An 18,276-nucleotide genomic window follows, 5' to 3' on the forward strand; every position below is an offset into this window, starting at 1 on the left:
TGCTGCATGAGCTAATCTCCCAAATTTTCAGCAAAATTTGTGTAATAGTAAATAAAGAGTTGTATGGCATTGGTAACTGGGAAATGCAGAAGCCTTGTTTGATTACCTTGGAAACATTTTCTTTTTCTTCACACCAAGTGGTATCTCTTCACATCATGATGACAGAAGTTGAATCTTTAAGGATATTTGTTTTGAATGATTACCAATAACTGGGTGCAGAGAAGTATTTGCATTTTAATGATGAAGAGAATAAGGTGTTGCTGGCACATACCCTACTAAGGAATGGCATCAAGAGGGCCACAAAGCTTAATTTCTCCACCTGACACATGGATCACGAAGTGTCAAAAGGCCTTATTCCATAAGGTGTCACAGAAAGGTAATTAGAAGTGTGATTCAGGATACTGTCACACAGTGTGGTGATTAGGAACTTTATGCTGCAACCTCTTCTCTTCTTGATGACCAAATACCGATCATGATAATTTCTTTCATCTTCAAAACTGGCATCTCTTCCATCACATTAGATTATGTTGATGACCCAAGTTTCACATGTGAACTGCGTGGCAGAGTTCTGCCAGAAAATGGCTGTTTGGTATGTAGTATTATCAGTATTCTTAAATGCATTTGTCTTTTCTCAAAATTTGGTTTATATTATCAAATATTTGAATTTCCTTACTCACCTGTTTGTTAGTTCTTTTAATATCCATTTCTTTCATTTCATTAAAATACAATGTTGATAAGTTTAAAAGCTAAATTAAGTGAAATGTGTTGATGTTATAAACTTACCATAATAACAGAAATTAATAAATGTGAGCATGGTCCATAGTAGATGGTAATGTCATTGTCAAGCACCTGTAAAACGAACATGGAAATGCATTACATTGTCTGCATACATCACCATGTATAAATATCACTTTACACACCTCACATTAATAAAACATTAGGCTTTGTTTTATCTTAGTGTGAGGTGTGTAAAGTGTAATTTATACATGGCGATGTATGCAGACAATGTAGTGCTTTTCGATGTTGGTTTTACGGGTGCTTGACAATGACAGGTAGTTGAAATTAGCTAATCACGTGATTAAATAAACATTGCATTACAGCCTACAACGGACCATGTTCAAGTTTATTAAATATCTGGAGGCTGTGGATCCCCACAAATATGAAATTTTAATAATAGAAATGCCATGTGTATTATGAAGGACCACACTACTAAGGCCTTTCAGTGAAATGTCTGTATTATAGAGTTGCACATCTTATTATGTATTTTTGATGTGCTATGAATTTGAACAATCTAAAATTTGTCTGTCTCTTCATTGCAGTGTTGAGCAGAAACTGAGCTCACATGAAGGAGGCTGCTATAACATTACAGAGGCTCAAGCAATTATGACTGAACTAAGAAATATCCAGAAGTCTCTCTCTTTGGGTGAGAAGGAAAAGGCAGAGCTGATGCAGTCACTTGCAAAACTGAAGGACGACCTAACTCGGCTTCAGCTGTGTGAGAGCTCACCAGATGCTTCTACGCTAAGTTTGCCACAAGAAAAACTCAGTACTGCTTCACAGACCGATCTGTCAGGAGAGGTACACAAGAACATTCTTTAGATACCTTCAATAACATGCATTAATTTTATATCATTTAGCAGTGTTCATGGTTTCAGGGTCATTGCTTTGTGTGATACTTGATTTTTATTATTTCCTTAGATTTACTCGTTGAGTGTTAGAAATAAGTTTGGGACTTAGACAGCTAAATGCTTTTATAAAAATTAATGACAATACCCGTGCTGAAATATAATTTTAATATTGATAGTGGTAAAAAAAGTACAACTATTTCATTGATTAGGTACAATACATTAATTTAATTTGTTAACATTGTTATTTTACATGATAGCTGATGCCAATTGGTACAAGACTCGCAGAAATGGCTCGTATGAGGTTGCAGTACGATGAAGCTAGGAAAAGGGTGCAGCATATTCAGCATCAACTAGCAGATCTGGAAGAAAAAGTGCAACCAGGACAAGCAGAATCTGATAAGGACAGGTAGGTAGCAAATTTTATACCCATTTACACATCATTTCTAAGCATGTTTCATTTATTTCTTTATAATTCATTCAGATTTTGGAGTTTTAAGCAAGGCTTGTTGGATGCTATTGCTGCTCTGTTAAGTTGATGTAGTGAACCACCAACAAAGTTGTTACACTTTCCTTGTCATTTTCTACTCCTAGACTGTACTGTTTCGAGTAGAGTATAAGGAAAGTATGAAACATTTGGACAAGGTGTATCCAACTGTGATGCTTTGAACAAATTTTCTCTGTAGACATTTTTTGGTCAAGTTATGAGTACATTAGTATTTATTTAAATTTATACCACACAGAATGTAAGCCAAAAATGGACCACATGGATGTGAGTGTGACATTGCTTTCATCCAGTTTGTGAACAGACTCAAAGGGTAGCCATAAGATGTATGTTTTAGTTACCATGCGTTTTTTACTACTCTGTTTCTGCATACAACTGATGATTAATGTTCCGGCCAGGTTGCTCCTGTTCCAAGAAAAAGAGCAGTTGTTGCGTGAATTGCGAAGTATAACACCTCGCTCTCGAAGTCAGCAAGAGATGCAAGATATTCAACAAGAGATCAGGCGACTAGAACAAGATCTAAATCAAGCACTTGAAATGTCCAATCGTGCTATTGCTGACAGGTGAGGAAAACTGTCTTTCAGAATAGAACCCTTAATTTAATGTTCAAACACATAATGCACACTAAGAGGATTATTAGCCTGACTGTGTGTGTGTGTGTGTGTGTGTGTGTGTGGTAATAATCAGTCTTTACAAGTGAGTGAACAATTTTTATGTGTAAAGATTTAGTAATTGCAGTTACTTGCTAACAATAAAACAATAATTTAAATATTTATTCATCCTATGCAATTTGTGAAAACTGAGGGGTATTTCTATTAAATATTTCTGTGAATCTGTCATATTTTGTATTTTCACGGCAGTTAATGGAGAAAACAAAAATTGTGTGTTGTCAAACAGTATCTATAGGGTATAGCTCAATTATATAACTGATAATGTTATAGATAATAAAATCCACATAGTTTTGTTAGCTTTCCAGGAAAAAGGGCACACAGTTTGCGGTAACAAATTATTTTGAGAGGTCTGTTGACAAAATACCGATATTGGAGGGTGGTTTTTGGAATCACAGCATTCATTGTTAAACATTATTTTTGTAGACAGATCAAATAGAAAAATATGTTGCTGCACTGTAAGAAACACATACAAATTCTGAAACAAACAGACCATTGTCATAGCAGAAAACTAGATATATTAGCTTTTTAAGTGTTCAGCTGCCACTGTCCCACATATTCCACTAGTTTCCTTTTTGTTATGGAATTCAAATTACCATACATCAGTGTAGTGCAAATGGCTGTTTACCAAATTATCAGCAATTTGAATATTTTGTCTGGAAGATTTATTGTGGTTAGTGTTTGCTCACAATTGCAGGTGGAAACAGGCACAATTTTGAAGGAATAGTTCATGTTATTTTTTATGTAAAGCAAATGGTGAATCTGCTCATTGATATTTTCCCCCATAAAATATCTGTAATTAGACCACTTATGAAACAAAACGTCACTTTCTTAATGAGGATGATCCTATAAACTGTTGGACCTGTAAATGTGGCCTCATATTTGTTAAACTATGTTCAGTAACCTATTGTTTTTGGGTTGTTCTTTATCAGGTTGCGGCTTCATGAAGAGAAGCAGCTCCTTCTGCAACAGTTACGTGATGCGCTTCGTGCTATGACCCAGTTGGAATCGCAGCTCAAAACAATGTCAGCGAGCACTTTGTCAGTGAGCAGCAGTTCAAGTTTGGGATCCCTGTCAACAACTAGCAGTAAAGGTTCTCTCAGCTCTGGGTTAAGCTTCACTGATATATACGGAGGACCACAGTATCAAGCAACTGCAACACCCGTCGATTCTTCAGGTGTAGGAAGTGTTGATATGGCGGACCTTCACAGGCGTGTGGAACGATTGCTCCGTGGTGATCCTGCAACTCCCTCTCCTTCCCCCGGACGTTCACAACCGTCATTATCACCACGATCGTCCCCATCATCTGCATCTCCTCCTGTGTCACCTTTGCATGAGCCCTCTATTGCCTCAACAGCAGGCAGCCCTGCTCTTCCACCTCCTAATGCAGGATGGATTCGTTTTGTTCCTGGTCGCCCTGGTGCAGTAAGCCACTGTTTGGATCGTGCACAGCTGGAGGACAGGCTAGCAGAACTGAGGATACGTCATCGAGATCTGATTGCGGCAGCAGCTGGCTCCACGAGACCTGACCTGCAGGAACTCACTGTTCACGGAAGCAATATGTCGCAGGGTTCTGGCCTAGGGAGGCCTGGAAGGTGTCAGTTTGAGCCTACACCTGAACCACCACTTTCTCCAATTTCGGAGACTCCACCTCCTCTTGTGGGATCATCACAAGAACTCTTACAAGTGAGTTATTTTCATGTAAACTGCTGTGGCATTTCAGTTTATGCTAGTACAGGGCTAAGTAAGGAAATACATTAATGGGCAAAGCAAGTTAATTACAAAATGCTGTAGAAAAATTTGTAATTTGTAGTGAGGGAGAACTGTAGGTTGTCGTGTAAAGCTTTAGATGTACGAAAGAAGATGTACTTTGGATAAAATTATAAACGGCAGACTGAAAATTTTACAGGCAATTAGCAAGTCAAAAACAGTCATTTCCTAGGAGTTAGTAGTTGGCTAAACTGGGGAGCTGAAATGTAGACATGGAAAAATAAACGGTGTTTTTTTCTTATTTTTATATTATTTTATTATTATTATTATTATTATTATTATTTCTGAGTCACATGTCACATTCATGTTTGGTGCACCACTGTTGTTAAAGTTACTGCAGATGGAACACTAGCTTAGTTTTGGAGAGGATAAGATAACAAATTAGTTGTGGTCGACTCCTCCTAACATTTGCCATAGACGAGTTAAGGAAACTAGACAAGCTAGGGAAACTAAAGAAAGTCTGACTTATACTGACCTGAAACCCCACGAAAACTTACTGGCCCAAAGGGGAGTCCAATGCTGTAGCCACTGTTCTGTCCTCAATAACATTACATTTCTCAAAAATTTCTAACTACAATGGAAGAACAGCTATGAGGAGCTCCAAAAACCAATATTCATTCATCCAGTGGACTAACTGGTAACACATTGCTCTGTTGTGTGATTTACTGTAGCTATTTTTGAAAGTTAAAATATTTTGTCACTCTAACACTTCTTGGCAAACTGCAATTGCTACTACTGTAAAGTATAAGAAGTGCTATGTATTTTGGGTCTTCCCAGAACATTTATCTGTTATCTGTTGGAGTCCATTTTATTATTCAACAAATATGGATTTTCCCTTAAATGAAGTTTACTTCAGCATACAAAAAGTCATCTCATTAAAAAACTGTGCTCACATTGCAGGTTGCAGGGTTATCAAATCCATCTTCTGGCACAAATACTCGATCAGTGTCAGCTGCTGTTAGTGATGAATCAGTTGCAGGAGATTCAGGTGTTTTTGAAGCTTCAAATAAAAGGCACTCATTTTTTGGTGTTGATCATACAGTGTCTGATGAAATGAGCTTGGAAACTGCTCAAGTACAAATCAAACTGAGGTAAATACTACATATATTTGGAATATAGAAAGCAGTCCATTTTAAATCTTATGCATAAAAAGTGATTTCTTTTAAACTGACATTTCGACCCTTTACAGGTATTCCATAAGTGATGGATTACTTCATGTTGGAATTGAGAGAGCACGTAACCTAGCAGCCTTATTTATTCCTGATGGGAGCAGAGTGTGAGTGGAAAATAGAGTTATGTCTGAAAATTATTTTCTTTGTGTCTGGCGTATAGTGAATTACAGTGTGCTTTTATTTGTAAACAGATACATCAAGGCAACTTTGCTTCCCAATTCTCCTCCACTGACGAGTGCCTGTTGCACGAAAACAATTGATGATCTTCGAAAACCAACATTTGGAGATAATTTCCCACTTCCTGTTCCACTGAATAAACTCCTTACCAAAACTCTGCAAGTCAATGTGTGGAACATTGATTCGGCAAACCACGAAGAATGTTTGGTTAGTATCTTCTGTAACACAGAGGAGCTGTTATTATTAGTTATAAATTGCAATATTAACCATTAACATCATTTTCTGTTACTTAATTTATTACTGAGTGAAAAGTTAACATTCAGAAAACCTTTTAAATTAAATGAAGTTCTACATCTAACACAATTGAACAATTACTACACTAAAACAATTCAAATATTACTATAGTGATAAAAGCACACAGACACATATCCTCTAATAATGTTCGTATAATTTCAGGGCAGTGCACAGGTGAGCCTAGCGGACTTCAGCCCTGAAGCAGTGTCCATTAAGTGGTATAATATACTTGCCTTCCGTTTGATGCATCCAGAGACAAATACATCAAATCAAGTTGTGGAACGTGGAAGTACAGCTTTGACAAAAAATCATGACAAGCAGGAGAGTGATGTGTCAGTATTTAATAAGCAGATTGCAGTTCTTAAGGAAGAGAGCTCTGATGAATCTACAATAATATCATCTCAGACATCGACGCTGACACGCAGTCAAGGTAAGTCTTTCAACTGTACAACACATCAGTTCAAGCACAAAACTGCATATGATAACGTTTATAAAACAGTGTAGTTCTTTCATACGTTTGACGAGGAAGGAATTAAATACTGTCAAATAAAACCAAGTATTGTGTGTGTGTGTTTGTGTGTGTGTGTGTGTGTGTGTGTGTATTTTGAGTGAGTGAGTGAGTGAGTGTGAGAGACAGAGATTTCAGTTGACAGGATTGCACTATTTTATAGACACTGCCATGTACTGTCATGGCATCAGAAGCAAAAACCCAGTATCAGTAATTTACATTGGTGAGAAGCCTGGCCATCACAAAATACTTAAGTAGAAACAAATAGCAGAAAGGTTTCAGTTACTTGTGATTTCAAATCAAAGCTTCTGCTATCACTCGTAATTGGTTCAAAGGGTAGTTCTTTAACAGTACTCCAGCTTTTTTCTATTTAATAATTTAATTAATTATTAATCTATTTCATAATTCATAATACCAAAAAATCTCTTGTTATAGTACTTAAGAAATCATTCTGTCATTCTCCTGGAGTGGTTTAGGGAAACTATGTACATTTGAGATTTGATCCTTGTTCAGTCTCAGTTATATAACTATAATTCCCAGCTCACTGTTGGATGGTTTTCTTCCCTTACTGCTCTGGGATAATACTGGATAGAAATTTTTTATCATTAGTAACTTTTCCACAAGAGTATGTACACAATGTAAATGGCATATTACTATAAACATAGCTAGGTCTACTTTGAGTCTTCGGGTCAATACCAGAATGCCACGTCTTGTAGGCAATGACATCTCGATCGGCGAAAGATTCTAGTCCAGGAAGGGAGGTGTTTTCACAACGAACAATGGCTAGGGTAAACCAACCACTACCAGAATTTCCAGTCGGAGCTGGCTCATAAAATTCTTAATGTCATCGAGTTGAGACTTTAATCTCAGTTCTTTGATGGTAGCAGAAGGTGCAGTGCACAGGAACTCCCTGAAAGCCCAGTACTGTTACTGAACTTGTATGATTGTGAGGGACGGCAGTCCTCCAATGGCTTGTCACTAAGTTGAACACACCATTATAAGATTTATGAGATTTGTTATTCAATAAACTCTTCCCAGTTTACAATCCATGTCACTAAAACACTCAAGCGTTTGATAGCTCTCTTCTCCATCATCCTCAAGAGCTAAAATCACTAACTGCTTTATAGTTGAAATGGCAGCATCTGGAACATTTTAGAGAAGCCCAGAGTGACGCATGTGCTTGAGGCACGAGAGACCAGTGCCACATTTGAAACTGCTGATCCAGCATCACTACAAGCATCGAGCCTCTGTCTTTACTTTCACTCGATGCCCAACGCCTGCCTCCATTTCCTACCAAGTGCGTACTCCTGGTCTCTCTTAAAATTGTTGCTGTTTTTTCTAATTTCATCCACTTCTTTTATAACATAATCCCAGTATAACAATGATTGAGCCAAAACTTAGAAGAGGTGATGTGGCTTGTAAACTGAAAAGACTTTATTGAAGCATGCCACAGTGAAAGACACTGAGAACACTGATTTACCATTCTCGTACAACTTTTTCTTTCTTTATTCTGGAGAATCGACATTCTAACATTACCAGCTGATAGTTTTATTTGGTGCCTCAGTTCTTCTCTAGCTGAACGCGTCATAAAAGAATCAGTAGTTTATAACAAGTAGTGTTGATGCTGAAATACAGGGTGAACATTAATAAGACCGACAAATTGCAGGAATAGATTCCTGACTGAAAGTGAAGGAAAAAGGGTCCTATGAACATGTTTCTGGCCATGCCAACAAATCATCCTGGAACACAGTACAGAATTGCATTGCATTCATGTCACAACAGATGTTTAAAGTGGCCTCCATGGTATAGCAGTTGATAGGGATAGTAGCAGTTGTCATGCAGGGTACACACAATCGTACTTTCGCTTACACCATGTTGGCAGGCCACTTGTTTAGAGCTTGTACTAGGGTATGTCTCATGTAGAACCTAAACCTCCAGATCTGCAGTCTGCCCCTTCCTGCACGTTTGTCTCTCTAAAAGGCCCCATGATCACACAAATGCTCAAGATGGCGTGAAATGTTGTGTGATGTGGTCGGTATCTGTGAGGTTTTTTGTTTTGGTATAGCCATGCTGGCTCTCAGCCATGTCCACCTGCTTGGCTGTACACAAACATCATCTTGGCTTGTTCCCAACATGAACACCAGACCATTCTGCTGCTTACAGTAGGCTACGTCAATCACACAGCCTTCAACACACAAGGAACACTTGGCACGTGGTCGGAGAAACTATCATTTGTCAGTGCCATCTACCGTGGTAACAATGCATTTTCATTAGGACCTTTTCCCCTCAATTTCCAGTCAGCAATCCGCCCTTGCAGTTTGTTGGTTTTATTAATGTTCATCCTGTATATTTAATTTTACTTTGATCCTAATAATGTCTCAAATATATTTATCTGAAGTGCTATTTACCTTCTGTTATAGGTCTCCATTCCACTGTAAGCACAAGATTAGAAGAACTTGATAGCCAGGAGGAAGAGGAAGAAGAAGATGAAGAGGATGATGATGATGATGATGACGACGATGATGAAGATGATGAAGAAGAAGATGGAATTATTGTTGAATTTTGTCAAGAAGACCTCCTAGAAGCTGTACTTGAGCATGCTGTAAGTCAAGAACTTCTTCCATTGCAGGATTTTATAAGTCTGATTTAATTTTCTGGAACATGCTGTATATAATAGACAGTGAACATTCAATAGAAGAAATCTATAACTTGTTTGTGAAACTCTAATTTACTTACTTTGTTTTAGGAGGACACAGCTGTACCCGAGGACTCAAATGATTTCTCTGTAGATACTTCTGATAAGGAGACAAACACAGAATGTGTGTTTATCCCCGAGAAGGGGGTTAGGAAACGACCAGAGGAGTCAGCTCGAACAATAGTCATTAAACGGTCTCAGACGTTTAGCCCTAGTGCAGCTATTGGCAGAAATCAGTATATTTGCAGGGTGAGTGCTATTCATATGTCTTCTCTCAATTGTTCTGCATAACAATGTGACGAATACTAAAAACAAGAAACTATTTAATAGTGCTATTGAATGTATCAAAGCTTTAAAATTGCAATGCAGATTACTTCAAAAATTCTTCATACTTAATGTTTGGAACAGTACCACTTTTGGCATGGATGAATAACTTTGTAAACACAGGAGAGAGCCTCACTGAGAAATTAATGTTGAGTTTCATGCACATACTGCCTATGTGTTTTAATAAATGTCATGGAAAAACACCCTTGCGCCATAAACAGAATGGGTTTAAAATGGGAAGCAAAGTTTTTGGGGCTCAGTGATGTTTATACGTTAAAAATGTGAACACTCATGCCACCTGAAAAAAATATTTATGTCTCTACTGTGTTACACTGCAAACGTGTAACTTTATATTGAGTATCAATGTATAGTTTGAGGATTCGGAGTTTAAGGAACATGTTCTATGAATAAATTATTTGAAGCAAAAAACTGGCTTGCTGTCTCTAAAATCTGTTTTTTGATATTGTACTCTGTGGCTGGCTAATAAATTTAAATATGTAATCAGATAATTGATAGTTGTGCCCTGCTGCATACTCCTATTAACTGAGTTGCAGATTTTCCCCACTGGTAGGCACGGATATTTGTGTATCAGTGGCTGTGGCTGGTTATTTTGTGGTATTGGTATTTTTCTCTCTCATGAAAATGTTCTTATTTGTGTTTATTCTCCAGCCACGTAACAGATGAAGTCTTAAAATAAAGCAGATATTTGGGACAAATTATCCAACAGATTAATTTTTTATAGCATGTTCCTGTACCAAATTTTAAAAGTAAATTGGAGAATTTTTCACACACTGTTGTTACATCCTGCATCGCAATCAAATGCATCTTAACAGTGAAGTGCACAGTTTTGCAGTCATGCAACAGAGTGACTGCTAGTTTCAATGATGGCACAGCAATTATTATCTTACTACATGACATGGGGTGCTTTCAGTGAAAGGATTTATTTCAAATGACCATGGCTACTATGTCACACATAAGTGAACAATATGTGCTCGTTCTCTGTCAAGCTCAATATTCTACTTAGGAGGGTTTCAACCAGTTCCAGGCTTCCAAATCATTCAAATTTGACTGAATCTCACACATTGTTTTGCTATTTTGTGAGTAGTGAGAAACACTCAAGAAGCCACTGTAAACAAAAGTAAAACTAAAGTTTCAAAAATGTGTAACCAAATCACAAGACAAATCTCTCAAATATCAGTATACCAAAATTGTGATAAGAATTGTGCAATGGACATTACTTATTAAGTCAAAATGGAACAGATGTATGTAACTGAATGTATTCTGTAAATAAAATGTGTTCAGTAAATCATTTTATTTGGCACTTGTTTTTGTTTTTTTATGAAACATACAGTACTATGTATTCATGTGCAAAGTACACTATCAAATCAGCCAATATAGATGATCCTAGCCTTTTTAGATGGTCTTTTTATGTTCTCTGGTCTCTCTAGTGTGTTAATAGTTTTTAAAATTCAAATTACTCCTTTTGCATGAACTTATGAAAGTTGCAACTTCTTTAATGTGAATTGATTGAAACAAAAGCTACAAGACTCAAATAATCCAACAGTCAAAAATCCATGAAACTCTGTTAAATGTATCTTACATGATTCACAAACAAATGAATATTTTCTTATTCTGCACTTGTCTACAATGTCACAACACAATTTTTGATGATATTTTCAACATATAAACAACATTTTAATTATGTGTGTCCTTTGCTTTTGCAGTTGAATCGCAGTGACAGTGATAGTTCAATGCCTTTGTATCGGAAAGGTGGCCCATTTCAACGCAATTCAGTTGAAAGGCGTTCACTAAGGTGGAGAAGACCACCAGGAACTGTAGTAGTAACAAAGCATGGCCGCAGTTCAAGTAGCGGAGTCAGCAGCAGGTATATAAAGAGTCACTGAAGTATTACACACACACACACACACACACACACACTGACAGAAATAAAAATAAAAAACCTAATGATACTTACGTTTTGCAGTGCAACTGCCCGTACATCACTGGATCTTGAATTAGATTTACGAGCACAGCACTGTAGGCTGCAGATGTTACAAGATGAACTGAGTCGTTTACGTGTCCTCAAGGATCGTTTGGAAACAGCACGTGCTGAGGGTGATCCAGAAATGGCAGCCTGGGTTATAGAGGACACTGCCTTCCAGAATCTCATTGCACAGGTCAGCATTTGATATCTTAATATACATAAGGTATTTTAATTTTTATTTTTGGTGAAAGAAAGATACAGATTTAAGCATGATGTTAGATGGTGTCCACATATTTATGATGATGATGATGTTGCTGTTGCTGGCATCACTAATAGTACTTAGTGAAAGGATTTTAAGTTGCAAAAAAGATGCAGATGAAATTACTGTGTTTGGGTTTAAACCAGTTCCATTAACTTTCTTTGTCCCATTTACAGGGTTCTGTTGCAGTGGATTACATACATCATTTCAATGTTTTTCACATTTAAGTCACTGGTGCTTTGATCTCTATAGGTCCTTACATATGGAGAAACTTTGCAAACAGAAAGTGGTGGAAAATGTCCTTGGAACTCCCCCTTAAAGGAAGTTCAGTCAGAATTGCAAATATTTCCACATCTGGATTGCTCTTCAAATTTAACTCAAATATGTCTTTAGCAAATCCATGAAAGATGTTCCTAACACACATCGGCATCTTCCACTGTTCCTCCTCCTCAATACCTTCTTCTCCCGAACACTGAATCACATTAGGCAAGTACTTATGGCCTTACACTGCAAAAAGTTCCAACCCAAAGTCTTTGTTGTTGACTAATTGTTGCGCCTGCTTGAGGGCTGCTGTGTCCATTGAGTTTAGTTCAGTTATAAAGTGTTTGACTTTTTCAAAGTTTTCGCATAAGAAAACTGTGCATCTTATCCAAGTAGCCTACCTTCTGATGACAGGATACAAAACTTGACAACTGGAAGCCTTTACTAGAATGAAGTAATGAAGCAATGAAGTAATTTGACCTGCTGTAATTATTCCCAATGCTTCCAGATACAAAGTGTAGACCATGTGTAGTACATGTCACGTGGCTGAGGGTGGGGTACAAGTAATTGTTGGAAAGCCGAAAGCATGTAGTATGCTTGATCAGTCACCACAGGCCTGAATATTTTGTATTGTATGCCCCTTGGGCACAATTTCATATATGAATTGTTGGATGATTGCATTATCATGCAGGCATTTGTCTTTTCGAATTGGTACATTTTAAAAAGCATAGGTTTTATCCATTCACCAGATAGTAGAAAAACCAACACACTCAAAATATACCTGTGCAGCTCATCACTAGTTTCATCTAAAATGAATCCCACTTCATGTCTGCCGGCTGCCTCTTTTATTTTTTCTAAAATGTTCTCAGAAATTGTCTGTATGTAAATTTTTCTGAGAGTGCTCTCTTCCGGTACTGATATTTGTGTGTACTTCTCAAGATATTATTTGAATGCAGGATAATGTCCTTGTGGATTGGAATTCCTGACTGGATTAATGATATGACAAGATCCACACTAAACTCATTCAATGACCACTGCTTTTCAGACCCTGAAGTAAAGGCATGTGTCAGAGTAGTTTACTTAGGTTTTGTCTTGCAAAGTTCAGTGTTCTTTAAGTATTTGTTCTTCTACAGGTTCTGGTTCATTCTGTTTCTTTGATGCTTGTCATTGATTGCAGTATTTACTTCACAGATAGCACATTGCAGAATAATGCCATGAGTTTCGATGAACTGAGTCTTGAATTCTTGTAACAGTGCACACAACTTCTCCTTCTTAATCTTTGGCATGATTTTGTTGTGAAAAATCCACTCTGGGAAAACACTAACACAGCCAACTAGACTGTTAAAGCCATGCCAGCACTGACTTAATTTAGGTTTCAACTGTTGCAGCATCATTTTTTAAATTTTATTTGATTTCAAAGCTGCAGTGTGAGCATTATTACTGAGGTTGACTATTGTTGCTGAGTTTGGCCAATGTTGCTGGTAGACGATGCTTTCCATAAATTGCATTTTTAATATTTATTGACCATTGTTGACTTCCAATTAAAAAAAAATTAAGGTACAGTTCAAGAAAGGAAAAAAATTCTGTCTAATCTATTAAGAACACGGATAAAAATGGGGGAAAGATGCTTAAGCATAGAACAGAAGGGAAATGGTGCAAAATGTAGTAATCTCACAAAGAGGCGCAACAAACTGTGCTTATCTTGCCTCATTTCACATCCCCAAATGCATATATTGACCTGTCTGTGTGAAAACAGCTGTATTTTTGGAAAGGTGCTGCACCGTAAAATCCTTTTATTTAGTAGTAACAGTAGTATATATTGTATTGGGTGGGTATAATTTATTATGCCTTCATCGCAGCAGGTGTTTACTTCATTTTGTGTGTGTGTGTGTGTGTGTGTGTGTGTGTGTGTGTGAGAGAGAGAGAGAGAGAGAGAGAGAGAGAGAGAGAGAGAGAGAGAGAGAGCACACATTTTCTGTAGATACAAATAATGACCCCTTTAAATTCCAAATTTATTCTGACCATTGTGAGCCATATAATGATACTTCAAAATGGAAAAACTGTTGTTAGAATACTTCCAAAAAGCAATTTAAACAAATTGATGAAATTTTGCATTTTTGTGATTGATATCTCTTTGAATGAAGACAATAAATGAAGAACAAACATATGAAATAGTGAAAGATGCATTGATGGAATTTATCACCTAGTGCACATGACCTAGGCAGTTACTTATTTTGTGTGATTTTTACCTTTTTGTGTCATTTTCACAAATTTCAGCACATTTTTCTTACATTTTCTACATCTGTGTGTCCCGAAAATAACCATAGCCTCTCACATTAAAAATTTCTTACTATCTTGCCCAATGAGCATAGTTTTGCAGTGCTTGTCCTTGATTAAGTGTTGCTTCATGAAGGCATTATTAATGGTTGAGATTTATTTCTTGCCGGTTTCTTAAAATGTTGTACATAGTTTGTCTCAACACTGACAATTTTGTTTCTTTCCAGGCGGAAAGCAGCAAAAATGGAAAAAGCGCAGAGGAACGGAAAATAGAGAAAATGCTTAAAAAAACCTCCAGAGAAATTTACAAACTGCGCAAAAGCAAAGCTGGGAAAGGAAAACCAGACATCATATCTTTCAAGTAAGCTACTTTTCTTTCAGTTCAACATTTGTAACAATGCATGTTTTAACAAAATTATCCATAGACACACTTTGACTTGCAGAAGAGCAAACTTTAGTTTTTACTTCTTTACAGCAGTGAGACATAAGTATAGTATGTGAAATTACTTTACTGTTGAGCAACACAACTTATATATATTGAAAATTTCATGTGGAATTAATGATTTTAGGGAAAAGATGGCTTTCTTCACGCGAGCCACTGTTCCTTTGCCTGTGTTGCCTACGGATGATGGCACAAGTTCAGAATGCAGTACCTTGAAGCATGGAGAAAGCCTTCATGAACAGCCTCCTACACAGCATCCACCAGAATCAAAACAGTCTGAGGATAAGCGCCAGGTGGAGGGAAGGGAATGCACAGAAGAGAACAGTGAAACACAAAGGTTTCATTATGTTGTTGACAGAGTGCTAGGTGTTGAAGTGTGACATGAGTGCTGTGAGAGCATTGGTTATAGTGCCATGAGCGGTGCAGTGTGTTGTTATTTTTTTATTATTATTATTGTTCTGAACTTGTAAACATGTAAAATAACAAATGTACAGTGAACTGATGCAACTTAAAAGTTGCTGAAATATTTATTGCACAAGGCTCTTATGTGGATTTTTTAAAAAACCCACCGAATTTCTAAACTAGTGGCCATTTCATATCACAAAATATATTGAATTTCATAAAATTCTCATGTCTTCAAAACTTCATCAGGGCTAAGCTCCCATAAAATGAACTCTTACTCATCATATTAAATATGTATGACGTAGTTTCATTCCTGTTCTTTAGGTTTTTGGTATATTACGACATTTGCTGACTGATGCTTGTCCAAGCATGTTTTTGCAGCAAAGAAAGTCACAGATTTTACAATAACTCTGTATAGAAGCCTTGTACCTTCTAAGTATTTATACTTTTTTTTTTTTTTAATTCGTGCAAAGTCTGGTGCTATTAGGAGGTGGAGTTAATGTGAAAATGTTGGGCTGTACCCCTCAGTGAGGTAGTCCATCCAATGGAAATAATGTAATTTCACTTTATGCCACAAAGAATAAGAACACAATAAAACAAAACAAAAATGCTCATGTACCGGTTCTTGGCTAATACACGGATTACAAACCAGTGGCCAGAGCGGGTGGGGGCGGGGGGCAGCAGATAGATTGCGTGTAAATTGTGTGTGTTTGTGTGTGTGTGTGTGTGTGTGTGTGTGTGTGTGTGTGTGATGGGAGAAAGGAATTAAACTTGTTTTCTTGAATCTTCAAATCTTCAATGAAATTCTCATTTTAATTCCTTATGATCTGAGCTTGTATTCTCATTTCCAACATTGTGATGGATAATTCGCCAAATGTTAAATATATACAGATATGTTATATACATTTATATATAAAAAGGTATATGTATCGAACCAGTGTATTTAAATTTTGTAAGCATATATACTTCTGTTAAAGGGCTTTGTTAATGAAGGTCCTATATTGCTCAATATATATAATAGAATCTATTATGGATATAATGTTTCCATAGTGGCATGGTCACATGAACTGCACTACATACAGTTGAAAGTTTTCTGCCATTCATTTGATCTTGGCTTCAGACCACATGTAGTTTTCTTGGTCCCATTCAACTGCAAGAATTCTGCCTGTTCCATTACATTGATTATGTTGATTATTAATCGATTACTAGTCTGACTGTGTGGTAAAAATGTATCTCAGATGGTTTATTATTTAAAATTTTAGATATTCGGGGAGAAAATAATGTAACTTGGATTTTTTTTCAGTTGCAGATTCCAGTGAAATATGATAACATGTTTAGACTATTGATTCTTAAATTATGCATCCTCTGTGTATTTTGTGCAGAGTTTAAAGAGATGACCAAAATATTTATTTTAATAGAATTGGAACAATTAAGTTTCAATGGCTCGTGTGGTGGCAGTTTCGGGTCTGTCAGTAATAACAAGTTTCCACAGAAGACTGTAAAAAAATGTCTTCACTTGTAGAATATGTACATATGTGTATGAATTTTTTTAAAAAAAATCTGTTGTTAATATACAAAGCTGAAGTCATTGTAGAATATTTTTATTTACATGTAACAAAGCTTTCATATTGACTGCCCTTGTACAGTATTTGAACAGAGACAAATGATAAAGTAAATAGAAACATTATTTATGTTATTAAATTTTTTCCCAACTTTTTCCATATGCATCCATTTTTTCTATAGTGTCTAATTGTTCAGTATGTTGATGCATATTGACAATTATTGAAATACTGCTTGGTAAAAACATTGCACCAAATCATAAAGATAATGAAACACCCATCAAGTTTGTTAAACAGGAAAGATGAGCTTGTCATATCACAACTGGAAAGGCACTGCTACTGATGTCTCATGTGAAACAGAAAAAAATTTGGAAATTAGTAGGAACTGAACAAATATACCTACATGGATACAAGTTAGTATCACATTGCTGTAGGAATAATATTAAGAAAGTGACAGTGGCTATGTAAATAAAAAGTGCAATAAAGTCTGATGGGCTTCAAAAGAAGTACTGCACTGAATAGCTCTGTGCAGTACTTCAGTAATAAGACTTAGAAACATACAAGATAGCTTTCCCGACCGTGTGCTGACATGTAACAACAAATGTCTTAAACTTCATTAAGCAGTTGGAGAGAATGGAAATAACAATTATTAGAAATAACTGGGATGTGATTGTATGTGGAGATTTCAATTTTGATTTCAACTCAGGTAGTTACTGACATCCAGCTTTGGTTTGTTCCCCCGGTATCACACCTAACAAGATTATCAAGACTGATATAGTTCAACAACGAGTGACAATTTGTGTCTGAAACAAACTGACATGGCACAGATGCGGGCCCCATAATAAATAGTTTATATGACCATAGTGGTCAAATAGTAATAAAGTGTCCCCATCAGTACAGTTTAAATAAGGAGGGAAATGAACACTAATTCACAGACTCATAGCTGCTGAATCAAGTCACACTATCTAGCGAGAATTTGCAGGATGTAAAATGGGAAGAATACTACCAAGAATGCAGAGTAGATGAGGAATTTAATTCTTTCCAAAATTATTCTTACAGCTCCATGAATCTAGTTTTCTGTTTGAAGTGAGTCAGCAACAGTTATGATGAAAACCAAGAGAAAGGGTGGCTAACATTTGGTAGCAAAGTATTTGGTGCCAGCAAGAGAATTTTTTTAATGCAGAGGATTAGTTTTAATCAAGACTTAAAAGGCAAAAACTAGTATTATGCACAAAATTCAAAGAACAAAGTAAAGGAAATTTAAAGTATTATTACAAACTCAGCAAGGCAAATGATAGTCAGTTCCCTGCTGGGCAGTAGTAATATGACAAATGGTAATAAATTCAAATTCTTG

General features: G+C 36.5%; 1 protein-coding gene across 2 annotated transcripts in view; it reads left to right on the top strand.

Annotated features, from left to right (window-relative positions):
* LOC126412218 (protein kibra) overlaps window positions 1-17,050 on the top strand; it is a 205,144-nt gene extending 188,094 nt beyond the window's left edge. For both annotated transcript variants that reach the window (XM_050081703.1, XM_050081705.1), the window contains 14 exons: window positions 1,320-1,578; window positions 1,886-2,034; window positions 2,529-2,693; window positions 3,731-4,484; window positions 5,469-5,659; window positions 5,758-5,844; window positions 5,932-6,124; window positions 6,374-6,641; window positions 9,140-9,321; window positions 9,466-9,663; window positions 11,463-11,623; window positions 11,723-11,915; window positions 14,747-14,880; window positions 15,089-17,050. In XM_050081703.1, the coding sequence (XP_049937660.1) occupies window positions 1,320-1,578; window positions 1,886-2,034; window positions 2,529-2,693; window positions 3,731-4,484; window positions 5,469-5,659; window positions 5,758-5,844; window positions 5,932-6,124; window positions 6,374-6,641; window positions 9,140-9,321; window positions 9,466-9,663; window positions 11,463-11,623; window positions 11,723-11,915; window positions 14,747-14,880; window positions 15,089-15,341 (3,187 nt within the window). In that variant the 3' untranslated portion in view covers window positions 15,342-17,050. The remainder of the gene's footprint in view (window positions 1-1,319; window positions 1,579-1,885; window positions 2,035-2,528; window positions 2,694-3,730; window positions 4,485-5,468; window positions 5,660-5,757; window positions 5,845-5,931; window positions 6,125-6,373; window positions 6,642-9,139; window positions 9,322-9,465; window positions 9,664-11,462; window positions 11,624-11,722; window positions 11,916-14,746; window positions 14,881-15,088) is intronic.
* The last annotated feature ends 1,226 nt before the right edge of the window (window positions 17,051-18,276 follow it).

This window comes from Schistocerca serialis, chromosome 7 (assembly GCF_023864345.2).
Source record: "Schistocerca serialis cubense isolate TAMUIC-IGC-003099 chromosome 7, iqSchSeri2.2, whole genome shotgun sequence".
NCBI classification, from domain to species: domain Eukaryota; kingdom Metazoa; phylum Arthropoda; class Insecta; order Orthoptera; family Acrididae; genus Schistocerca; species Schistocerca serialis.